General features: G+C 48.8%; 1 protein-coding gene across 1 annotated transcript in view; it reads left to right on the top strand.

The window, feature by feature from the left end:
* Positions 1-19,929, top strand: part of CLNK (cytokine dependent hematopoietic cell linker) — a 90,584-nt gene extending 70,655 nt beyond the window's left edge. Inside the window, exons 15-18 of the mRNA XM_036281480.1 lie at positions 7,932-8,044; positions 9,498-9,575; positions 13,420-13,575; positions 19,786-19,929. Coding sequence (XP_036137373.1) covers positions 7,932-8,044; positions 9,498-9,575; positions 13,420-13,575; positions 19,786-19,929 — 491 coding nt within the window. The remainder of the gene's footprint in view (positions 1-7,931; positions 8,045-9,497; positions 9,576-13,419; positions 13,576-19,785) is intronic.
* Positions 19,930-20,749: the final 820 nt, after the last annotated feature.

The following is a 20,749-nucleotide window of genomic DNA, read 5'->3' as shown; positions in this document are numbered from 1 at the left end:
AGGTGATGGGTTTTGACATCATTCGTATTATTTTGCCCAAACGAGATGTCATGTTCTTTCGTCTTTTTTTTTCCCCTCCTTCCCTGCCAGGGAGACCTGTGCTCAGGTCCAATCCTGCAGGCTCGCTCTCTGTTGAGCCACAAGAGGGGGCTTAGGGCTGGAGGAAGTGGACCCCCCGTGGGGTGCCGAGGTCACGCCTTCCTCCCTACAGCAGGGTCAGCTTCTACAAGTTCATTCTTGGAACTTCACCCTCCTCCATCCATAAAATGCAAATAATGATGTTAACTCACAGGGTTAATTCACACACACACACACAGCCCTCTGCTAGACACATAATAGACAACTGGCACGTTTCAAGATTTCTCCTCTTTTCTCTGTATTCTCGTTCCTTGTCCAGGGATTCCCTGCCCAACTGATTGCCTTAGACCAAGGGTGTCCTCCCTGGCCACCTGGCCTTCTCTGCTTCCTGGGCCACCTGGGCCTCACACTGGAAAACCGACCTGGAAAGCTCACTCCACCTGCCGTGCACACTGCTGAGAGTTTCCCAGGAGGGCTGTGTTTCTTGAGGGCAGGTGGTCAAAGGGGGCAGTCATTTACCGCATGAGCTCAACTCCTTGGAATCAAATGACAGTGGTCCTGGAGGCCCAGCGACGCTGTACTAAGAGCATAAGGCTGGGCACCCAGGCGGGAAGTCCAGAGGCTGACAGGTGCAGAAAGGGCATCACCTAAGGGATTGGCGAGTACGCTGCCAGGACGGCGAAGCGGAATCACAGCTGAAAGAGCAATCCCGAACTTGAAAGGCAAAATCTTGCACAAATAAGAAGTAGAGAGTGAGCAGAGAGTGGAGCAGCAATTAGCGAAGGGTGGTCGCCACGGACAGGAGCCCGGCCGAGCACGGGGCTGGGCGCCGGTCATTTGTGCCGGGCTTTGAGCTTGTTCTGTGTTCACAGGAAACAAAGCTGCTTAGAGAAACAGCCGGGGTGACCAGGGGGAATGTCTTGGCCTCCAGACGCCTTTAATTCCTCTTTCGATCAACAAATATCCACCGAGCATATGATTTGTACCCAAAATTGGGTGGGGCCCTAAGAATACGAACGAGAAACAGCCCCTCCTTTAACTGACCAGATGTTTACGCGCCTGCCATTCCCTTCCATCCGCCTCCTGAGCCGTGGTCGCCCCGTGGATCACGGGCTTGGTGGAAAGCAGGTGCGCAAGGGAGCAGGCCCGGCCAGCTGGCACGGAGCTCTGGGTCCCCTGGCTTTCCACAGCTCGGTTCCAGTGGAAGGCCTCGGGCAGGGGGGCCGCCTCTTCGTGCAGAATAGCGAATCCACTCTCTAGCCATGTGGACATCGTCATCTTTATTTTACAAGCGGGAAAAGATTTTGGAAATGTTCACCAGCTTGATAGTTCAGTTCTCTGAGGCATGAATTCGAGCTGAGCTCTCAGGAGCCTAGGCAGACGGTCTCAAGACAAAAGCAAACTTATTTTGAGATACTAGAAGGGGATCCAGATTGGTTTGGTTATGCTCCAAAACAGAAGCGTCGCTCTCTAAGTTTGAGACTGTGGAGGATTTGTTTTCTTTTTGTTTTTAGTTTTTGTTCACTAAAGTTTTCTTTTTCTATCCACATTTTATTCTTTAAACTGTAGGACTTTTTTCTTATGATTCTTTAAGTGGATGTAAATTTGCTAATAAATATGTATGGATACTTGGTTAAAATAAAATGCTTTTAAGTTACAAAAGAAAGGTCTGGAGCTGTGTGCTCCCAATAATGTTAACATTAGCAGTAGCATTTATTGAGTTACTAATACGGTCAGGCACTGTGCCAAGAGCTTTCTAAGAATTTTGAGATATTAGTGATTACTGATACAGTGTGATTTTACAACCCACGCTGCTTTTATTGGATGACCCTGCCTCAGATTTTATTGCCACCTACACAGTGTCCTCCCCAACATTCTTCCACTTACCCTGAGTCGATCCCTTCATTTCTGTGACCCTCCATTCTCCAGAGGGGACGGTCCTATGTCGTGGGGTATAACACTCAAAGGCAATGTTTTATGTAAGGAGAATTTCCCAGAGATTGTCATGATTTTAGAACAAAATCAATTAAAACCGGTTGTAGTGGATTATCAGCTCAGAATTTTATTTACTCAGTAAATAAAGGCTCAATTAGAACTTCAGGGGGAAATTGCGTGGCCAACTTGTTTTTTTGTTTGTTTGTTTTCTGAATCATTCTCTGAATAGACTACCAATGCATATAGCTGCTTCCCAATGCTCTTCTTCATGTAGGACTTTTAAAATATTCAAGCAAGGCACCCACAGTTGAAATATAATAACTCAGTTGCCACAATATAATGAAAAATTCATAATCACTGAAGACTAGAATGTGCACCACACAACTGATAGGAAATACTGATAACGGCGATTTTCTTCTCACGAGTATGTTCTTAATGTTTCGATCCATGTTTAAAAGAGAGTGTGGCTATTCCAATAATAAGACTCTCTGTCTTGCTTTGCTATATTTTAAATAAATTGTTAAAGTCTAATTATTACCACAGCGCCTTCAGCTTTCTTTTGGTTAGGATTCGCCTGGCACACAGCTCTCCATTCTCTGTGCCATTACATTTTAGATGTGCAATTAGCACATAACTGTGAAGTTTAAACCAATCCACACCTAATTTTGTTTTCTTGGGGTTTTTTTACATTTTTTATTATGTGTTTCCATTGCAGTTTACATTTAATATTATTTTGTATTTGTTTCAGGTGTACAGCATAATGGTTTGCATCTAATTTTTAAATGCTCAGTTTGTATCTTTGATATTTATTGTGATTATCAACATTTTTATTCATTTTTATATTATGTTGTGCCTATTTGTCCTGCTTTTCACCGACTTTTTGTTTCTTTTCCTGCCAGATATTGGGCTCATCTCTTTCCATCCCCCCTTCTCTTTCTTGGAAGTTACACTTTTCTTCCATTGGTTTTAACATTTTAAATAAAAGCATAGTCCATTCCTGGCCAGTTTGGCTCAGCGGTTGAGCGTCAGCCTGTGGACCAGAGAGTCCTGGGTTCGGTTCCTGCTAGGGGCATGTACCACCTAAATAAATGAATGAATAAACAAATAAATAATAAAAGCATAGTCCAGCCAGTGTGACTCACTGGTTGAGCGTTGACCCATGCACCAAGAGGTCGCAGGTTTGATTCCTGGTCAGGGCACATGCCTAGGTTGTGGGCCTGATCCCCAGTGGGAGGACATGCAGGAGGCGGCCAATTGATGTTCTCTCACATCAATGTTTCTATCGCTTTCTCCCTCTCCCTCTCCCTCTAAAATCAATAAATAAAAGGAAAAAAAATGTTTTAATTAAATAAATAAAAGCACGATTGAATTGTAAAACTCTAAAATTTACATCCTCTCCCTAAACAATACAGAAAACTTTTAAAACACAATTTTAAAAGGAGAAATGTCTTTAGCAGTATTCCTATTTTCAAGGCCTTAAATTGGTGGGTGAACTTAACATACTATGATGAATGTGATTTAAACTTCACAGGTCAAAGAGTTCGCTACAACAAACACACACAGGTCCGATAACCAGCATTCTCAGGCTCAGTGTTAACAGCCACAACCCTTGGAACCGTGAGACTAGAACTTTCCACGTTTCCGGCGCGCACTCTGTTCTCCTTACTAACCCTCGACAGAATTCGGCTTTCCGTGAACAGGAGCAGAATAAATGCGTTATAGCCTAACTTACGGGAACCGGCACATAAATGTTTGCTAAGGTTTGATCTAGTATTGTGCCTCAAAAATGTGCTGTGTCAAAAGTATCCTATTCTTAAGTGGTGATGGAAGGAGACTTAACTTGGAGTGGTGAACACACAATATAATATACAGATGATGCGTTGTAGAATTATACACCTGAAACCTATATAATTTTATTAACCAATGTCACCTCAATAAATTCAATTTGAAAAATTAATTTTAAAAAGTATCCTATTCTCCCAGCTGGTGTGGCACACTGGTTGAGCATCAACCCATGCACTAAGAGGTTGCTGGTTCAATTCCCCATCAGGGCACATGCCCAAGTTGTGGGCCTGATCCTCAGTGGGGGGCATGCAGGAGGCGGCCAATCAATGTTTTCTCTCATCAAGGTTTCTATCTCTATCACTTCATCTCTCTAAAATCAATAAAGGAAAATAAAGTATCCTATTCTTTCAAAGAAATTGCCAAGCTATTAACCAAGACTATAACTTTGCTTACATTTTCTAGACTGAATTGACTATATAGCTTAACCCTGGCCAGGTAGCTCAGTCAGTTAGAGCGTCGTCCAACATTCCAAGGTTGCAGATTTGATTCCCGGTCAGGGCACATACAAGACTCAACCAATGAATGCAGAAATAAGTGGAACAACAAATCGATGTTTCTCTCCCTTTCTCTCTCTCTCCCTCTCTCAAATTAGTAAATGAAATATTTAAAAAGACTATCTAGCCCTGGCTGGTTTGGCTCAGAGGTTGGAGTGTCAGCCCAGGGACCAAAGAGTCCCGGGTTTGGTTCCCACTGAGGGCACATACCTCGGTTGCAGTTTTTCCCGGCCCTGGTTGGTGTGGTGTGGGTGGCAACCAGTCGATGTGTCTCTCTCACATCAATGTTTCTCTCTCTCTCTCACTCTCTCCCTCCACTCTATCTGAATATAGATGCAAAAATGTCCTCGGGTGAGGATAAAAATTTTTTAAAAATAAAACATTTAAAAATGACTATCTAGCATATATTTAGCCTTCACACTGATCACTGTTCTTCCATTTTATATGCTATTATTGGGCAGTATTTTATTTCTACAAAATTGTTTTTATACCCTCAAGGCTTTATGGAATTTTAGTTGTTTCTTACTTGAAATTACTAAATTATTTATAAATATTTTGTTTAATATTCCTCATAACACCTCACTCCTTCCTTAGCCTTAATTTCCTAAAATTCATCTGTTATCATTATGTACTGAAATGAAATGACATGTCGTGAAAATGTTACTTTCACTTAAGTACATTGACAAAAGGCCACATACAGACTTGACAAGTGCCCGGCTGGTGTGGCTCCATTGGTTGGAGCATCATCCTGTGCACTAAAAGTGATGGGTTCGAGTCCCAGTCAGGGCACGTGCAGGAGGCAACCAATAGATGTCTCTCTCTCTCTTCCTTCCTCTCTCTAAAAGTCATTAAAAATTTTTTTTAGCCTGGCTGGTGTGGCTCAGTGGTTGAGCATCTACCCTGCACCAAGAGGTTGCCAGTTCGATTCCTAGTCAGGGCACATGCCCAGGTGGTGGGCCCCATCTCCAGTGGGGGGCATGCAGGAGGCGGCCAATCGATGTTCTCTCTCATCAGTGTTTCTCTCTCTCTCTCTCCCTCTCACTTCCTCTCTCTCTAAAATCAATAAAGGAAAACAAAACAAAAAAATTTTTTTTTTTAATTTTTTAAAAACCTTGGCAAGCGGTCGTGTCTTGAAGCTTGAGTATCAGGTGAAGTCAAAACCCTTTCAGGGAACTTTTAAAAGACTTTAAAATCGATTGCTTTATCCCCTCTTCTAAAAAATCTTTACCCAGGCATGATTCTGCAGCTTCATACATTAGTCACTTGGAAAATAATAAGTCACAGGCCTGAGCAGATCTTTTTGATGTTAACATACTTCATTATGAAAGAATTTTTTTTTTAAAGAGTAACCTTTTATTTATTTATTTTTCAGATTAACCTTTTTTAAAAAAATGTTTTTATCGATTTGAGAGAGAGAAAGAAACATCAGTGAGAGAGAAACATCAATTGGCTGCCTCCTGCACGCCCCCTACTGGGGGTCAAGCCAGCAACTTGGGCATGTGCCCTGACCCGGAATCGAACCCGTGACCTCTTAGTGCATGGGAGGATGCTCAACCACTGAGCCACACCAGCCAGGGCTAAAGTAGTTTTTGAAACCATATTTCTAAGCACCACCACCAGTCTCAGCAGGAAAGTCTTTTGCGATGCTGTTATGTCAAGAGGGCAGGTACGAGTTTTTCCAAATTCCAATCTGCATTTCAAACTCTAACTTTAAAATTGGCAACAAATACTGCAGTTGTTTTCCATGAATTAACAAGCTCACTTTGTTCATTTCTAATAAAATATCTGCCAAATGCCCGAGTCTGGATAACCATAGTTTGTCCGCCATTCTTTCTTTCAGGTTAAAAATTGTGAGATTCCATTAAGACAAAATGGCATTCTTCAAGTTTTAAAAATATAGTGTTTCCTGAGTTGGGAACAAACTTGGCTTGTTTAAGAAACTGAACAAAGCTCATTACGGCCAGAACAGAGCAGACGATGAGGGATAAGTGGGTAGATGGGTGGGTGGGAGGAAGGAAGGAAGGAAGGAAGGAAGGAAGGAAGGAAGGAAAGATAGGAAGATGGGTGGGGGATGAGGAGATGGAGAAATCAGAAAAGAAAGATTACTAGCCTTGGCCAGTTTGGCTCAGCGGTTAGAGCGTCGGCCTGCGGTTCAGAGAGACCCGGGTTCAGTTCCCGCTAAGGGCATGTACCTCGGTTGCAGTTTGTCCCCGGCCCTGGTTGGTCGTGCGGGTGGCAGCCACTCAATGTGACCCTTTCACGTCGATGTTTCTCTCTCTCTCTCCCCCTCCCTCCCTCCCACTCTATCAGAACAAAAGATGGAAAAATGTCCTTGGGTGAGGATTAAAAAAGAAAGAAAGAAAGATTACTGAGGGTCTTACTGACAGAAGTAAAACGTTTGGGTTTTCTTCTTTTTTTTTTTTTTTAAGATCTCTTATTTTTTTTATTATTATTTTTTTTTTATCCTCACCCGAGGACATTTTTCCATTTTTTGTTCAGGTAGAGTGGGAGGGAGAGAGAGGAACAGAGAGAGAGAGAGAAACATCGACGTGAAAGGGACACATCGAGTGGCTGCCACCCGCACAACCGACCAGGGCCGGGGACAAACTGCAACCGAGGCACATGCCCTTAGCGGGAACCGAACCCGGGTCTCTCAGGACCGCAGGCCAACGCTCTAACCGCTGAGCCAAACCGGCCAGGGCGGGTTTTCTTCTATGTGTAAAGAAAATCATGGAAGGATTTTTACCAGAGGGAGTAGCAAAGTCAGAATCACATTTTTAAAGATTAGTCTGGTTGTCTTAGAGAGAAAGGAGAAAAAGCTGAAGCCAGAGAAGAGTGCAGAGGAGACTGCTGTCCACAGTAAGACAGTAGTGGTGTACACCCAGGTGCCGTCCGCAGTGAGACGCTGCCGGTGTACACCCAGGTGCTGTCCACAGGAAGACAGTGGTGGTGTACGCCCAGGTGCCGTCCGCAGTGAGACGCTGCCGGTATGCCCAGGTGCCGTCCGCAGTGAGACGGTGGCGGTGTACACCCAGGTGCTGTCCACAGGAAGACAGTGGTGGTGTGCGCCCAGGTGCCGTCCGCAGTGAGACGGTGGCGGTGTACACCCAGGTGCTGTCCACAGGAAGACAGTGGTGGTGTGCGCCCAGGTGCCGTCCGCAGTGAGACGGTGGCGGTGTACACCCAGGTGCCGTCCACAGGAAGACAGTGGTGGTGTACGCCCAGGTGCCGTCCACAGTGAGATGCTGCCGGTATGCCCAGGTGCCGTCCGCAGTGAGACGCTGCCGGTATGCCCAGGTGCCGTCCACAGTGAGACGCTGCCGTGTACGCCCAGGTGCCGTCCGCAGTGAGACGCTGCCGTGTACACCCAGGTGCCGTCCGCAGTGAGACGCTGCCGTGTACACCCAGGTGCCGTCCGCAGTGAGACGCTGCCGTGTACACCCAGGTGCCGTCCGCAGTGAGACGCTGCCGGTGTACACCCAGGTGGCCCCAGACACATAAGGGAGCGACAAGCTCCGCCCAGCTCCTCGTTGGAAGGCCATCTGGCACTCTATTTCACTGTGACTTTATCTTTCCTAGATCAGAAGCGAAGCGTGCCATGCCACTCTCCTCAGAGACGTCCGTTTCCGGAACACGCTGTTCACTATAAAAACGTGAACTGGACAAAGCCTGTCCTGAGTTCTGAGGAAGAGGTAGACACGTCTCCGCGCTGTCGTTCCAGATAACTTGGCATCTAAACAGACCTTTATGAACGTTGCCTCAAAGGGACTTCATTTTCCCTCAATATTACTGGGTTTTAATATTTTAAGTGTTTTGCTGTGTAACACTGTGTACTGTTCTTTCACCAGATTCTCTAATTTATGTACCGTTGTGTACCCTATTCACAGGGGATGTGTCCCAAGCCCCCGTAGTAAACACAGGGTCCGTATCTGTGGTGTCAGGCACGGTGAGACGGTGGTGGTGCACACCAAGGTGCCGTCCTGTATTTACTACCTTGTTTCCCACACAAACAGACACATCTATGATGAAGCCTAATTTATCAGCTAGGCAGTCAAGGATTAACAACAACTAAGGATAAGATAGAACAACTATAACAATTTACTGTAATAAAGAGTAAAGGACTTCATTCCAAAGGGCACTCCAATAAGAGATGAGTGTGAGTCCAATCTTGACGGAAGAGAATGGCAGACTGAGTAGGAGGAGGTGAGAAGCAGGAGGGATTCCAGCCAGTAGGGCCAGCTCATGCCAAGTCCTGAAGCCACGTGTCCACAGGATGACAAGCCAGAGCCCGGTGCTAGGGCTGGGGTGGCAGGAAGGAAGGCCACGGAGCTGGGCGGAGCTGGCTCACACGGGCCTACCACTGGGAAGATCAGCTTTGTGCTGGGAGGACCTGGGAGGACTGGGGACTCGGAATGACAGACCGAAGACCTGATGTCTCATCCCTAGCACTTGTTAACCAGGTGACAGGTGTTGGCTTCCTGAGCCACCCCGTCCAGACATGCCCACCTGACAGGGGTGTTTGCAGGGATGGATTGGGACAGTGGACGAGGAAGGGTCTTTGACGTGGTGGACTCGTGCAGGGGCTGTTTCTATAAGGATCCCTGGGAACCACAGGTCCCTGGTCAGCTCTCCGACTGCCCTTTGTTCTCTGCTGGGATGAGTTTATAATCCAAAGAAATCAGCTGGTATAACTAAGAGAGCATGGCACAGGGCAAAAGCCAGACAGACTAGGGCTCAAACCATAGTTCCGCCGCAGGTGACTAGGCAAGCGGCCTACAGATGCTCTCAGTGTGCACCTGTGTGGCCCTCCCCTGCCGTTTCCATGGTGACTGGGGCAGCATCGACTCCTCAAACAATAAACATCCCAGCTCGATAAGCCCCGGCAGTCAGAAAGCACGAGGCTGGAGGGTTTGGTGTCCATTCTGAGCACGGTGCCGAGGGCCTTTCTCAGTGATGGAGTGCAGTTTGGTGATTCCTAAGCTGCAGCCACGTTTTGTGTGTCAGGATCCAGGGACAGAACTGTTGTACCATATTTTTACTGTCAGTCACATTGTGATTTGGCACTGGGGGAACAAAAGTACATTTTCATTCATTACTAATTAGTGCATCCCTTTGTCCCTGAACTATTCATCATTTAACCTGCAGGAGGCCTCGCAGAGCAACTGGTACGTCGGGGAGTACAGTCGCCAGGCGGTGGAAGAGGCCTTGATCAAGGAGAACAAGGTAATGCCTCCTCGGGCCACTGGCTCCGGTCTTCTGCCCGCAGTGCGCTTCGCTGTGGTGGTTCCCGCATCACCTTGCGTTTCTGTGCGGGGCAGGGTGTCCCTGAAAGGAGGGTCTCAAACAGACTTTCCGATTTGAGACTTGGTTGTGTCACTCATCAGCTGTGTGACTGTCAAGTTTCTCAACATCTTTAAGGGTAGGTTTCTTTCCTGATGAAGTGAAAATAGTGAAATCAACGCTAAGGAACTATTTGGAGGTCAGATGTGGAAGCTGGGTCCACAGGATGGGGAACAAATGGAGGTCAGAAGAAAGCACCTTCCTTTTGCTTCCTTCAAGTTCCATCTCCTTATTGAACAAAGGTCTGCCCAAGAAATAGTTGTGTCTTTGTGTCTCACTTCTCCGGGGAAGGAGCAAAGATGGTGAATGCTGTAACAGTCAGGATAGGACACGTTATGCTACAGTAACAAACAACCCCAAGTTCTCAGTTGCTTAGCAGAACTAAACTGGAATCCTTGCTTGCTTTTTGTGTTCAAGATGGGTTTGGGGATGTACACCCAGACTGCTGGTGGCTCCGACTCAGTGTGTGCTCACAACATAGCCTCTCAAGAGTGACATGTTTCACCTCTGTTCATGTTTCATCAGCCAAAGTCACGCAACCAGACCTAACTTCACAGCGGGTGGGGAAGTGCAAAGCTACCAAGAGACCAAAAAGAGAACTGAAATATTTTACAACCAGATCCAATGACTACTGTAACCATCATCACAAACAACAAAAAGTTACTGAGCAACTATTCTCTACTCTGTGCAGAGAATGATACTGGATGGTTTAGATGTCACAGAAAGGCTTTTAACACCCGTGCCACCTCAAAACCCATCCTCAACTAACCAAGACAATGGTCATTGTGGAATGAGGAAATACAAGTGAACGGATTCATCCATTAGTGGGTGGGTGTGTAAATGATAGGACCCCGACCAATTTTAATAAGACTGAGCTCTCAGAAACTAAAAAGATAAATCACGTGTAAGTTGTTAAGGAAAACAGAATAATGCCCCCCACACACAAGATGTCCACGTCCTAATTTCCGGGACTTGTGACTATGTCACCTTACATGGCAAAAGGAATCTGCAGATGTCTTGAGATGGGGAAATTATCCTGGATTACCTGGGAGGGTTCAATATATTCAGCAGGACCCGTGTAAGAGTCAGGCACGGGAGGGCACCAGTCAAGGATGGCTGGCAGCCCCGAGAAGCTGGCAAAGGCAAGGAAACATTCTCCCCCAGGCCCCCCAGAAGGAATGCAGCCCTGCCCATGCCTTGATTTTAGCCCAATGAGACTCATGTTGGAATTCAACTTCCACAACTATAAGAGAATAAATGTGCACCTTAGTCTACTAAGAGTATGGTAATGTGTTAAAGCCACACTAGGAAATGAACACATGTGCTAACAAAGTCTCTGGAACACAGGAATACATGGAAGTATCTCATTTCCTAGATGGGAAAAGTCAAGGTCTCGGTCACAGATGGAGAAGGTGGCAGAACCTGTATTCGAGATTGGTGTTCCTTTCGCAGAATCACAGCTGCCTTGAGTAGCCATCAGAGTTCTTTACATTCTCTGGACCGGAAGTTCTTTACATTCTAGATGGGAGCCAGGGTGGCTGGGTGCTGCCTTGCCGCAAAGACCCCCCCCTTTCCCTCCCCCCAGGGGACGGCCTCCACGGCTGACCTCGGCTGGGCAGAATGGTGGAGCAAGGTGCCAGTCCCAACTCTGCCTCCTCTTCTTGGCCGATCAGCCCCGAAGGAGCCATGGCTCCTAGGAGACCTGCCCCCAGGATCTGCTGTGTAGCCGATGCTTGAGGAGCCTTGTGTACCGGGCATCGTGTGCTCCGGCAGTCTTTGGGCGCTCCATGCACACAGCCAGGGCTCCCTTCCCTCCCTTCCGTGACCATTTCTGCCTTCTCCCCCCCACCCCCAGAAGAGTGAGAAGACAAAATCTCGGTTGAATGACTTCATATTTTCCTGTTCTGTTAGTCTCGGTTTTGTCAAAACGTGTTTCCCATTTACAAAGATAATTTGCATTGCAGGAGAACCCAGAGTCGTTGTGACCACCTCGTGGCAGGGTTTAAGATGATCATGACCACACACCTTGCTGCCTCTCCCTTTCGATCCTTGGCCATGTCCTGTGCTGGAGTCTTATGGCTTCAACTATGGCTGCATGTTTTAGGCAAAATAAGTTCCAGAAAATGTCTCCATCCCACCTGATGTTCTAGGAGCCTGATGTACTTAAACAGCAAGAAATTGGGCTGGACTTTCAGGTTTTCCGTTGACAAGATTCACTTCAACTATCAGATCCGAATTTCCTCACCTGTAAAATGGGGATAAAACACCTCCTCAAATTTTAAGTAAAGAGCAAATAATATGTGCAAAGAGCTTGATACTTTGAGGGCAATTCTCAATAAACCTTAGCTGCCAGCATCATCAGACCGTCCCTATAGTTTTATAGTATTTATAAATTTAATATTTTTTAAATATTATTATAGAGCAGCAATTTTCAACTGGTGTCCTGCAAGAATTTTTTTTAAATGCAATACATGACCATCTCTTCAGGGGCTCCGATCTCTTCGCCCTTAGATTGTCAAATTAAAAAGTGACAACAGCCTAGCAACAATAGCTGTCCAGGGTGAATAAATGAAAATCATGCCCTTTATGTGTGTGTGTCAGGTTGACAAACATATTTTTTTGGTGTGCCACAGGATTTCAGCAATTCGTTTGTGTGCCTTGAGATGAAAAAGGTTGAAAATTGCTGTTATATAATATTATACACATTATATGAATCTATATCTATATTGTAAATATTAATTACACTTGATATATGCTGTAATTACATATAGGTGTATAGATATTAAATAAAGTCTGGAGAGAAATAAATACATATAACAACTATTATAAATATAAAGTATACATAATACCTACTTTTATGTATTATTTATAATGACCTATGCGGTTACAGTCAGAGTTTCCATCATACGCCCCGCGCTGTGACCACAGCCCTCAGCCCCGGGCTGTGCGTTCACCTTCAGGCTCGCTCCATTTCCCAGCCTTCTTTGCCCGACCTTCCTCCTGAGCCACTCCCCAGGGTGTGCCTGAGGGTTTCTGGCCCTGGGCGGCCTATTCACAGCCCTCCGACCATCTCAGCGGGTCGCCTCCCCCTGCTGGCTCTGCGCCTGCCCCACCCCATGCCAGGTGGCTCCTTCTCCCCGGCATACAGCCTCTACGCTCACTTTGACCTCAATGACCTTGAAGCCCCACATCTCTTTTGGGGACCCTATGCCTCTACCGACGTCTCCCCACGCGGAGGCCCACGTGTCAGGCTGGAGGCCCCTCATGCCCAAAGCCTGCGGTGGCTCCCACTGTCCCTGGACTAGTGCCCAGCATCAGGCAGACAGGAAAGAGGTGAACACGGGTGGGTGAAGGGACGCCCGTGGGCAGGGGAGGGGGAGGGCTACTCTGCAGCCCAAGCGCGAGACGGGGCCTTTGGGGAAGGGTGGCGACTGGAGCAGGACCCAGGGGCGGGGGACCGCAGGGGGCGGGGGGCATGCTGCTGAGGTCCAGTGGGGGGCGGGGTGCTGGAAGAATGGAAGAAGGGTGTCATGATCCGACTGGTTGACTTCTCGGAAAATAACAAGAACCCGAATACCTACTGTCCCTCAAACACTGAGTTAAATCGAGTCAAGAACTAGTTTACCAGAAACTGAAGCCATTGGGGAATCTGGGGCGCGCAGGTGTCGCCGTGTCCGCGTGGCGAGGGCAGGACGCCGGCTGAGACCATCCTCTTTCTTCCCTTCAGGACGGCACCTTCCTGGTCCGAGACTGCTCCGCGAGGTCCTGCACGGAGCCCTACGTGCTGGTGGTGTTCCATGGGAACAAAGTCTACAACGTGAAGATCCGCTTCCTGGAGAGGAACCAGCAGTTTGCTCTGGGCACGGGACTCCGAGGAGACGAAGTGGGTATAACTTCGCGGCTTCCCTTTTCCATGCTAAAGAAAACTGAGGGGAGGACGTGGGGGTGCTGGCCGGGGCACCTCCATATCCCCTGAGGGCGGGCTGGGAGGAAAGAGCGCCGCCCTGGAGGTGGGGAATGTAATTAATCCTACAGCCCTTCCCAAGCACCTGCGCGCGCGGCTCACCTTAGAGCAGCGCTGGGCGTGCCGCGCTCCCTCTCCTGCTTTGCCCTTAAAGAAAACTCCTGCTGCCAGACCTCCACACTCTGCACCGAGGCTCAGGTTCATGCCACCGGCCTTGCGGGCACTGAACTCCACTGCTGGCATTTCCACAACGGGTAGCAAAATCCTTCAACAGATGGCAAAATAAGGAATGTTTTCAGGGCTACCAGTGCTCCAGGTAGGCACCTATGTGACAATTCCTTCAGCAGCTGCCTGAACATCCCAGCTTGAACCCGGTGCCTGACCCAGAGCCTTTGTCTGAGAATCACCATGAGCTGGAGGGGCTGGTCAGCACCCCCAGGCTGCAAGGGCTCAGGTCCCCCAGCCTTTGCTACAACCCGGGAAAGTTTTGGCATAAATAAGAGCACAAATCAGCAGGTAGATTCATACATAAATCTGCCAAATACAGGTGGATTAAGAAAGCATCACTCAAAACCGAAGTAGCCAATTTTTTCTTTCATGCTGAGGATTAGAGAGTTGATGAATGGAATCCACTCAGAACACTGCTCGGAACGCAAGGAACCCACAGGAAACATGAGTTATTCTACTTTCTTTACTACAACTGAGTCATTTTGATAACTGGGAAATCGTTCCCCAAACTAGATCCCCATGGTCAATGGACTTTCCAGCTCAGTGGCCCTTTATCCTTCCAGTACCTTCTTTCAGCTCAAACATTTCTCATTTCTAAAAGCTTGGGATTGTCCTGGCCGGTTTTGCTCAGTGGTTAGAGCATCGGCCTGGCGACCAGAGAGTCCCAGGTTCGGTTCTTGCTAAGGGCAGGTACCTTGTTGCGGTTGGCCCCGGTTGGGGTCGTGTGGGTGGCAACCAATCAATGTGTCTCTCTCACATCAACGTTTCTCTCTCTTCTTCCCTCTCTCCCTCCTGCTCTATCTGAAGTTAAATGCAAAAATGTCCTTGGGTGAGGATAAAAAACATAAAAGCTTGGGATTAAGAATTTCTTTTCCTTCGAGAAGACAGAAAAGGGAAATTGTGTGCCCGGTGTGCCACGGAGCCCTCTGTGAGGGGCTGTTTGATTTGCTCTCGAGGGGCCCTCGAAAATCTCGGGAAAGGCCCCAGTATTAAACCTTTTTTACCAGTGAGGAAACTGAGACTAAAGAGGTTACAGCTTTCCCCCCAACAAGCCATCCCTGGTCTGCTAATGAGAGAGAGGAGACAGCTACCCTGACGTCTGTGAGAACTCCTCAGAGCGGTGCAGCAGGCAGCCAGCGGCTCCTGACCCCTCTGCAGGTGACAGTCCTGCCTCTGGCAGCTCAGGTTGGAGTGTCAGCCTCCAGGTGAACTGCTCAACTCAAGTCCTTGAGACCCCTGAAGGAGTCAAGTGCCTATTTGAAGAAGCCCCTTTCATGTGACTGAGGAATTTTCTCCTGCCCTGCATCTCCAAGCAAGAGTGTCCTTCCATGTACTCACACAGCCCTTCCATGCGCTCACCGTGCACAGGCATTGTGTGCAGTAACCACTAGCAACTAATCGGTGGATTCAAACCTCATAGCCACCCTGTGAGGCAGGTGCTGCCCATCTCTCCGTTTCACGGATGGTGACACTGAAGCACAGAAATGCTAGGTGGCGGGCCCACGGTCACAGCTAGTGCACGACAAAGCTGGGGCTCCAGTACTCTGCAAGAACGCCAACTTCCGTGACCTCAGACCACGTGACCATGCACAAACGACCCCAGCCCACTTGGAAACAGCCCAGCGTGCTGGCTGAAGAGCGTTCACACGTCTGTGGAGCTTTCTGTGGGCCAGGTGCTGGGTGAAAGACGCCTGTTTACAGGGAGGTCTTCCCGTCTCTCCTCTGAGCCCCCCTGGTCTGAGTGACACAGGTACAGACTGCACCCGGCGCCATCACCCGTCACAGCAGGAGCCGTTCGCCTTGCTAAGGAGGAATCACTCACCCTTTAAAAAAGACAGAGGAACTGGATACAGCGGGGCTCTGCTAAACACGAGCCAGCCACCGACTGCTTCATCTGGAGTCAGGAAACAGCATCTTCATCTGGCTGCAGGGACCAGGTCGTGGGACACAGGGTTTCCCACGGTCATTGTGATTTGTGTGGCTGGGTGGCTGTCTGCACGCTTCCGAATGTCACCACACATACAATGCAGCAACACCTCTCTCCGGGGAGGGACTGCGAGTGTGAGATGAGATGAGGTAAACAGAGTGCCGGACACATAAAGGCAGGTGCATCCTGGGTATCAGATTCCGTCCTACATGTGTCCTGAAAGCCCTTACATCAGATCTGTGCACCTGGGCACAGGCGAGGAACTGGGGCCATGAGAATCGCTGCCACCCACAAGGGGTACCCTGGGAAGGCACAGCACATCAACACCTCTCACAAGCACAGAAGGCGAGCAGCCCAACTACGCCTGCAAAGCATAGGTCTGGGAAGGTCTGTTTTGCTGCATAGTAGGTATTTGGGTCATGCTGTTGGCCATGGGGTTAGAAGTCTAGGAGACACAGACAATTAACCCACGAGTTTATTTCTCTCTTCTCCTGTCTGCTTCCGGACTCCCTGTTTCTGTCTCTTTTCTGTTTTTGGCTTTCATGTATGTGTGTGCCCAAACAGACTGGTTTACCCTCCGGCGGTGAAACATCGCCTGTGGCAGGTATATAGGGCAAACACAAGAGGTTTAAACAGATTTTAAGATCTGGTACTCTGATGACATTTGCTGTCCTCTTGAAAAAAATCATTTACTATAAAAACAAGAGCTTAATTATAATCTTTTAAAAGTCTCTTTCGGGTAATATATCAGTTGCAGGCTTATCCCTACAAGTCAATAATAAGAAATGACAGTAGCCCTGGCCGGTTTGGCTCAGTGGTTGGAGCATCAGCCTGTGGACCAGAGAGTCCTGGGTTTGGTTCCTGCTAGGGGCACGTACCGAAAGACAAAAAAAAGAAAAAAAGAAATGACAGTATGATTTATGGCCCCTGCCTTGCCGGCCTCCTACTACGTGTGGCAATGAGTTTCGTATAAAATGTCATCCATGTAGGTTATTAAAACAGTTCATATTGAATCCATTATTCCGGGATCCTCCTGAAGAAACGGGAACAAGAGTGTGACGTCAGCATTTTCCCTCTGGGGTTAGCACCGGGAAAGAGAATTCCCCCTGTGCCGCGTGGGTGACCCAATTCTGTTCAGGAGTTCTACGTAAAAGGTTTGTTTGCATAAATCACTTTTTGTTTGGTCAAGTATGGACAAACAAAAGTCAGAGAGAGAGAAGTCTGTCTTTAATTTACAGCTGGAAATGCAGTGGACAGGGTTCCGTTCTCCCTGAAGGCTTGCCTCGGAAGCCGTCTCCTGGGACTGCACTGCTCCCTCCGCGTCCTCGGCAGAGGGGAGGTCACAGCAATGACTGGTGTTTACTTAGCGCCAGTGAGTGCGGAGGTCTCTCCTAGGTGCTGCATGGATGCAGTGAGTCCATCAGTCCTCACAACGGCCCTCAGAGGTCGGTCCTGAGAGCACCCTCACTGTTCACAGAGAAACGGGCAGAGCGTGTAGGAAACTTGCTCAGGGACGCTCAGCAGGTGGGTGGGAGAGCCGCGTGGGACTCGGCTCTTGGGCTCCGGGGCCTCCACTACTCACTGTTTCTCGTTGGACAGCTGGGAGACCTCCTTGCCTTAGCAGAGGAAGGAGCTAAGATTCATCGGGACCTACTAGGGCTGGGCTGACAGCTTCTCTCCCTGAAAACTCCGGGCCAGGATCCAGCAGCAGGCAGGGCGGGCGAGTCGCGTCCAGATTTCATCCGAATGCTTCTAGTGCAGCGGTTCTCAACCTGGGGGTCGCGACCCCTCTGGGGGTCGAACGACCCTGTCACAGGGGTCGCCTAAGACATACCAGTAGCAAAATTAGTTATGAAGTAGCAACGAAAATAACTTTATGGTTGGGGGTCACCACAGTGTGAGGAGCTGTATGAAAGGGTGGCGGCATCAGGAAGGCTGAGAACCACGGCCCTCGTGCAAACAGGCAAAACCCAACTCAAATGGGCCTAGGGGGAGGGGCAGGCTGTGGGCCCAGCCAGCTGGAAGGGCAGGAATGATGTGGATCTGGGAACGGGTCACCGTCAGGACACTCTGCTCTCCACATGTCCTTCCTCGTGCTTTCCCACTGACGGTGACAGGAGGGAGACAGCCTGGCAGTCACTGGTTTCCCCGAATTCCAACCTGGTGCTCCCCTAGGGACAAACTGTCTTCCCCACAGCCACAGACGGCCCCCGAGGGAAGGCCCTGGGTGGCTGGTGAGGTTGAGCCGAAGCTGGTTGTTTTCACAGTACAGTCCCCGAGTGGAGCGACCTGTCCTAGAGGAATTTATTTTGCCCCCACCAGGATGCCACCTCCATGAGAACAAGGACCTTGACACTCTCCTGCCCTGCCGACTTCCTCAGGCTTACAAACATGCCTGTGCCGGGATGCGTGGGCAGAACCCGGTGGTCCCCCCTGTGACGCCCTTCCTCCAGGCTGTCATCTCTGCCCTGCTCTGTTGGAACCAGCGTCATGGCGACAGGTGTCCAGAAAAACCAGGTTCCCTCCCTGGTCCTGGCCCCAGGCTGTGTGACCTCTGAGCAAGTCAGTCTGCTTCTCTGAGCTGCAGGCTCTTGAGCTCTTTGAGGACGGTCACTGCTCGCCTCACCAGATGGCCAAGGGGATCCCGCTGTTTTCCAGTCCAGAAGGCAGGTGGTGCAGGCACTTCCTAATTATCTTCCCATGTTCCCTCTCAAGGCCTCCGACCTCAGCTCACCGGAAGCACCGCCTGCTGGTCTCAACCCGCCTAGCTTCTCCCTCTGCTTTTACTGTCTTTAAACCCTCCTTGTCCACTTACCAGAACCACCCAGAATGAAGAGCCCGTTTCAGGTCTGTGTCTTCCACAAAGCCCTTCCCAACTGCCCTGCACTTGAAATAATCTCCCTTTCCATCGAATCTCCAGGGCGTTATCTGGGCATCTCTGGACACAGAAAAGTGAACTGGTGTGCTGTTTATTTCACAAGCAGCCCAGGGAAGGAAGCTAAATTGGCTAAGAACTGTCGGCAGCCCTGTGGTCATCACAGTGGTGATGACAGAATTCGTTAGAACAAGAGGGGTTCGTTTACAGAGAGCTCACTGCAGGCTTTGCCCACCAACTTACCAAGTGAAGGTCAAGTCTTGATTGTCTACATTTGGGTTTGTCACAGGGAGGGGAAGGCCAGGGAGGAACCTCGCGTGCCCCAGGGCAGGCGGACTGCCCTGTAACTCACCTAACTTATCTGAACTGCTCACAGGAGGAATGACGTGATAACAATGAAGCTTGACCAGGTGACCTGATGCTGGTGACTGCCTGGTGTGGGAAGCTGAGCTGCCTCAGTTCACCTTGGTCTCCCGAAATGCCTTTATTCTCCCTTGTCTTTTCTTGTTGAAAGAATTACAGATGCCCTCCTTCCCCCCTTGACGCCCTCCTCTCCGCTCCCTCCTGCCCCCAGCTTTCCCCACCCGCACGGCTGTGTCCACTGGATGTGCATATGTGCATATGAGTTCTCTGGCTTATCTCCCCCCCTCCCTTGCTATCCCATCTCCCATCCTTCAAGAGCCTGATTGCCACACCCATTTTGAAAAAAGGACTTTCTGCCCTGGCCGGTTGCTCAGTGGTTAGAGCGTCGGCCTGCGGTCCAGAGAGACCGGGGTTCGGTTCCCGCTAAGGGCACGTTCCTCAGTTGCAGTTTGTCCCCAGCCCTGGTTGGGTCGTGCAGGTGGCAGCCACTCGATGTGTCCCTTTCACGTTGATGTTTCTCTCTCTTCCTCCCACTCTATCTGAACAAAAAATGGAAAAATGTCCTCGAGTGAGGATAAAATAAAAAAATTAATAAAATGACTTTCTGACACACCTTTACACCACCCCCCCCAAATTTTAATGAGTTCTCTTTTCCAAGTAAAACTTAACAATCTGTACTTGAACCTACAGGCACAAAAAATATGTAACTTTGCATTCGTGTTCTTGTCTGTTTCAGAAGTTCAATTCGGTGGAAGACATCATCGAACACTACAAGTATTTTCCGATTGTGCTGGTTGATGGGAAAGATAAAACAGGGACTCACAAGAAACAGTGTTACCTGGCTCAGCCTCTCCCTCTTCACAGACTCTTCTCCCCGTAGCCCGACCTGTGTTTATCTTCGGTCCCCGGATCCAATGCCTCTTACTTCTCACTGACCTCCTTAGTGGCGTCAAGGGATGACGTCTTTGACTTCGTAGGAAAGAAAAGCATTTTATAATGGACATTGGACACTCAGTCATGGTTTCAGAAGCTTAGACTAAATAAGAAATATGCGTAAGATGCAAAAATCAAACCTAGCTTTAAAAAAAAATAAAAAATCTCTTCTAAAGCACAAACTACAAGGCTGGTCACCATGCCCATGTCAGAGACGAGCAACAGACGTCACAAGAAACGACGGCTCCAGAGTTCGCAGTTAGCACGTGGCAAGCCCGGGGAGATCCCCAAACCTCTGCTCTTTCGAGGGCCTGGTTCGGCCCTTCCTTACTTCAGAAACGTTTGGACTTGTGAATGTGTAACGTTTTCGTGGTTCCTTATGCTAAAGCTGTTCGTTAGATGAGCTCTGTTTTACTGGCAATCCTGGAAATTCAGTCCCAGAGAAGCACGGTAGGAAAACGAGCACTTGGGAAAAGCACTTGGAAGACGGGAGCAGACATGCGCTCAGTGTGGTGTGAGACGGCCAGTCACCGGTGTCCTCTGCTTAGTCGCCGTCAGACAAATGGAATGAGCAGATTCGCAGTCTGAGTGAAAGTATAACTCTTTTAGAAACCCCAGCTGTGGCCTTCCATCAGAGGAAGGGCAGACTCAGGATGGCGTGAGGTGGCGGGAACATGGCACACGTCCTGCTCGAGGCTGGGGGCCGTCGTTTTATTATTCTTTCACCACACAGATAAGGACACAGGCTCGATGTGAGAAGAGCGCCC

Source organism: Molossus molossus, unplaced genomic scaffold, assembly GCF_014108415.1.
Source record: "Molossus molossus isolate mMolMol1 unplaced genomic scaffold, mMolMol1.p scaffold_m16_p_1, whole genome shotgun sequence".
In the NCBI taxonomy this organism is placed as follows: Eukaryota; Metazoa; Chordata; class Mammalia; order Chiroptera; family Molossidae; genus Molossus; species Molossus molossus.
Note: the sequence above shows the minus strand (reverse complement) of the source record. Positions and strands in the feature narration are given on the sequence as shown.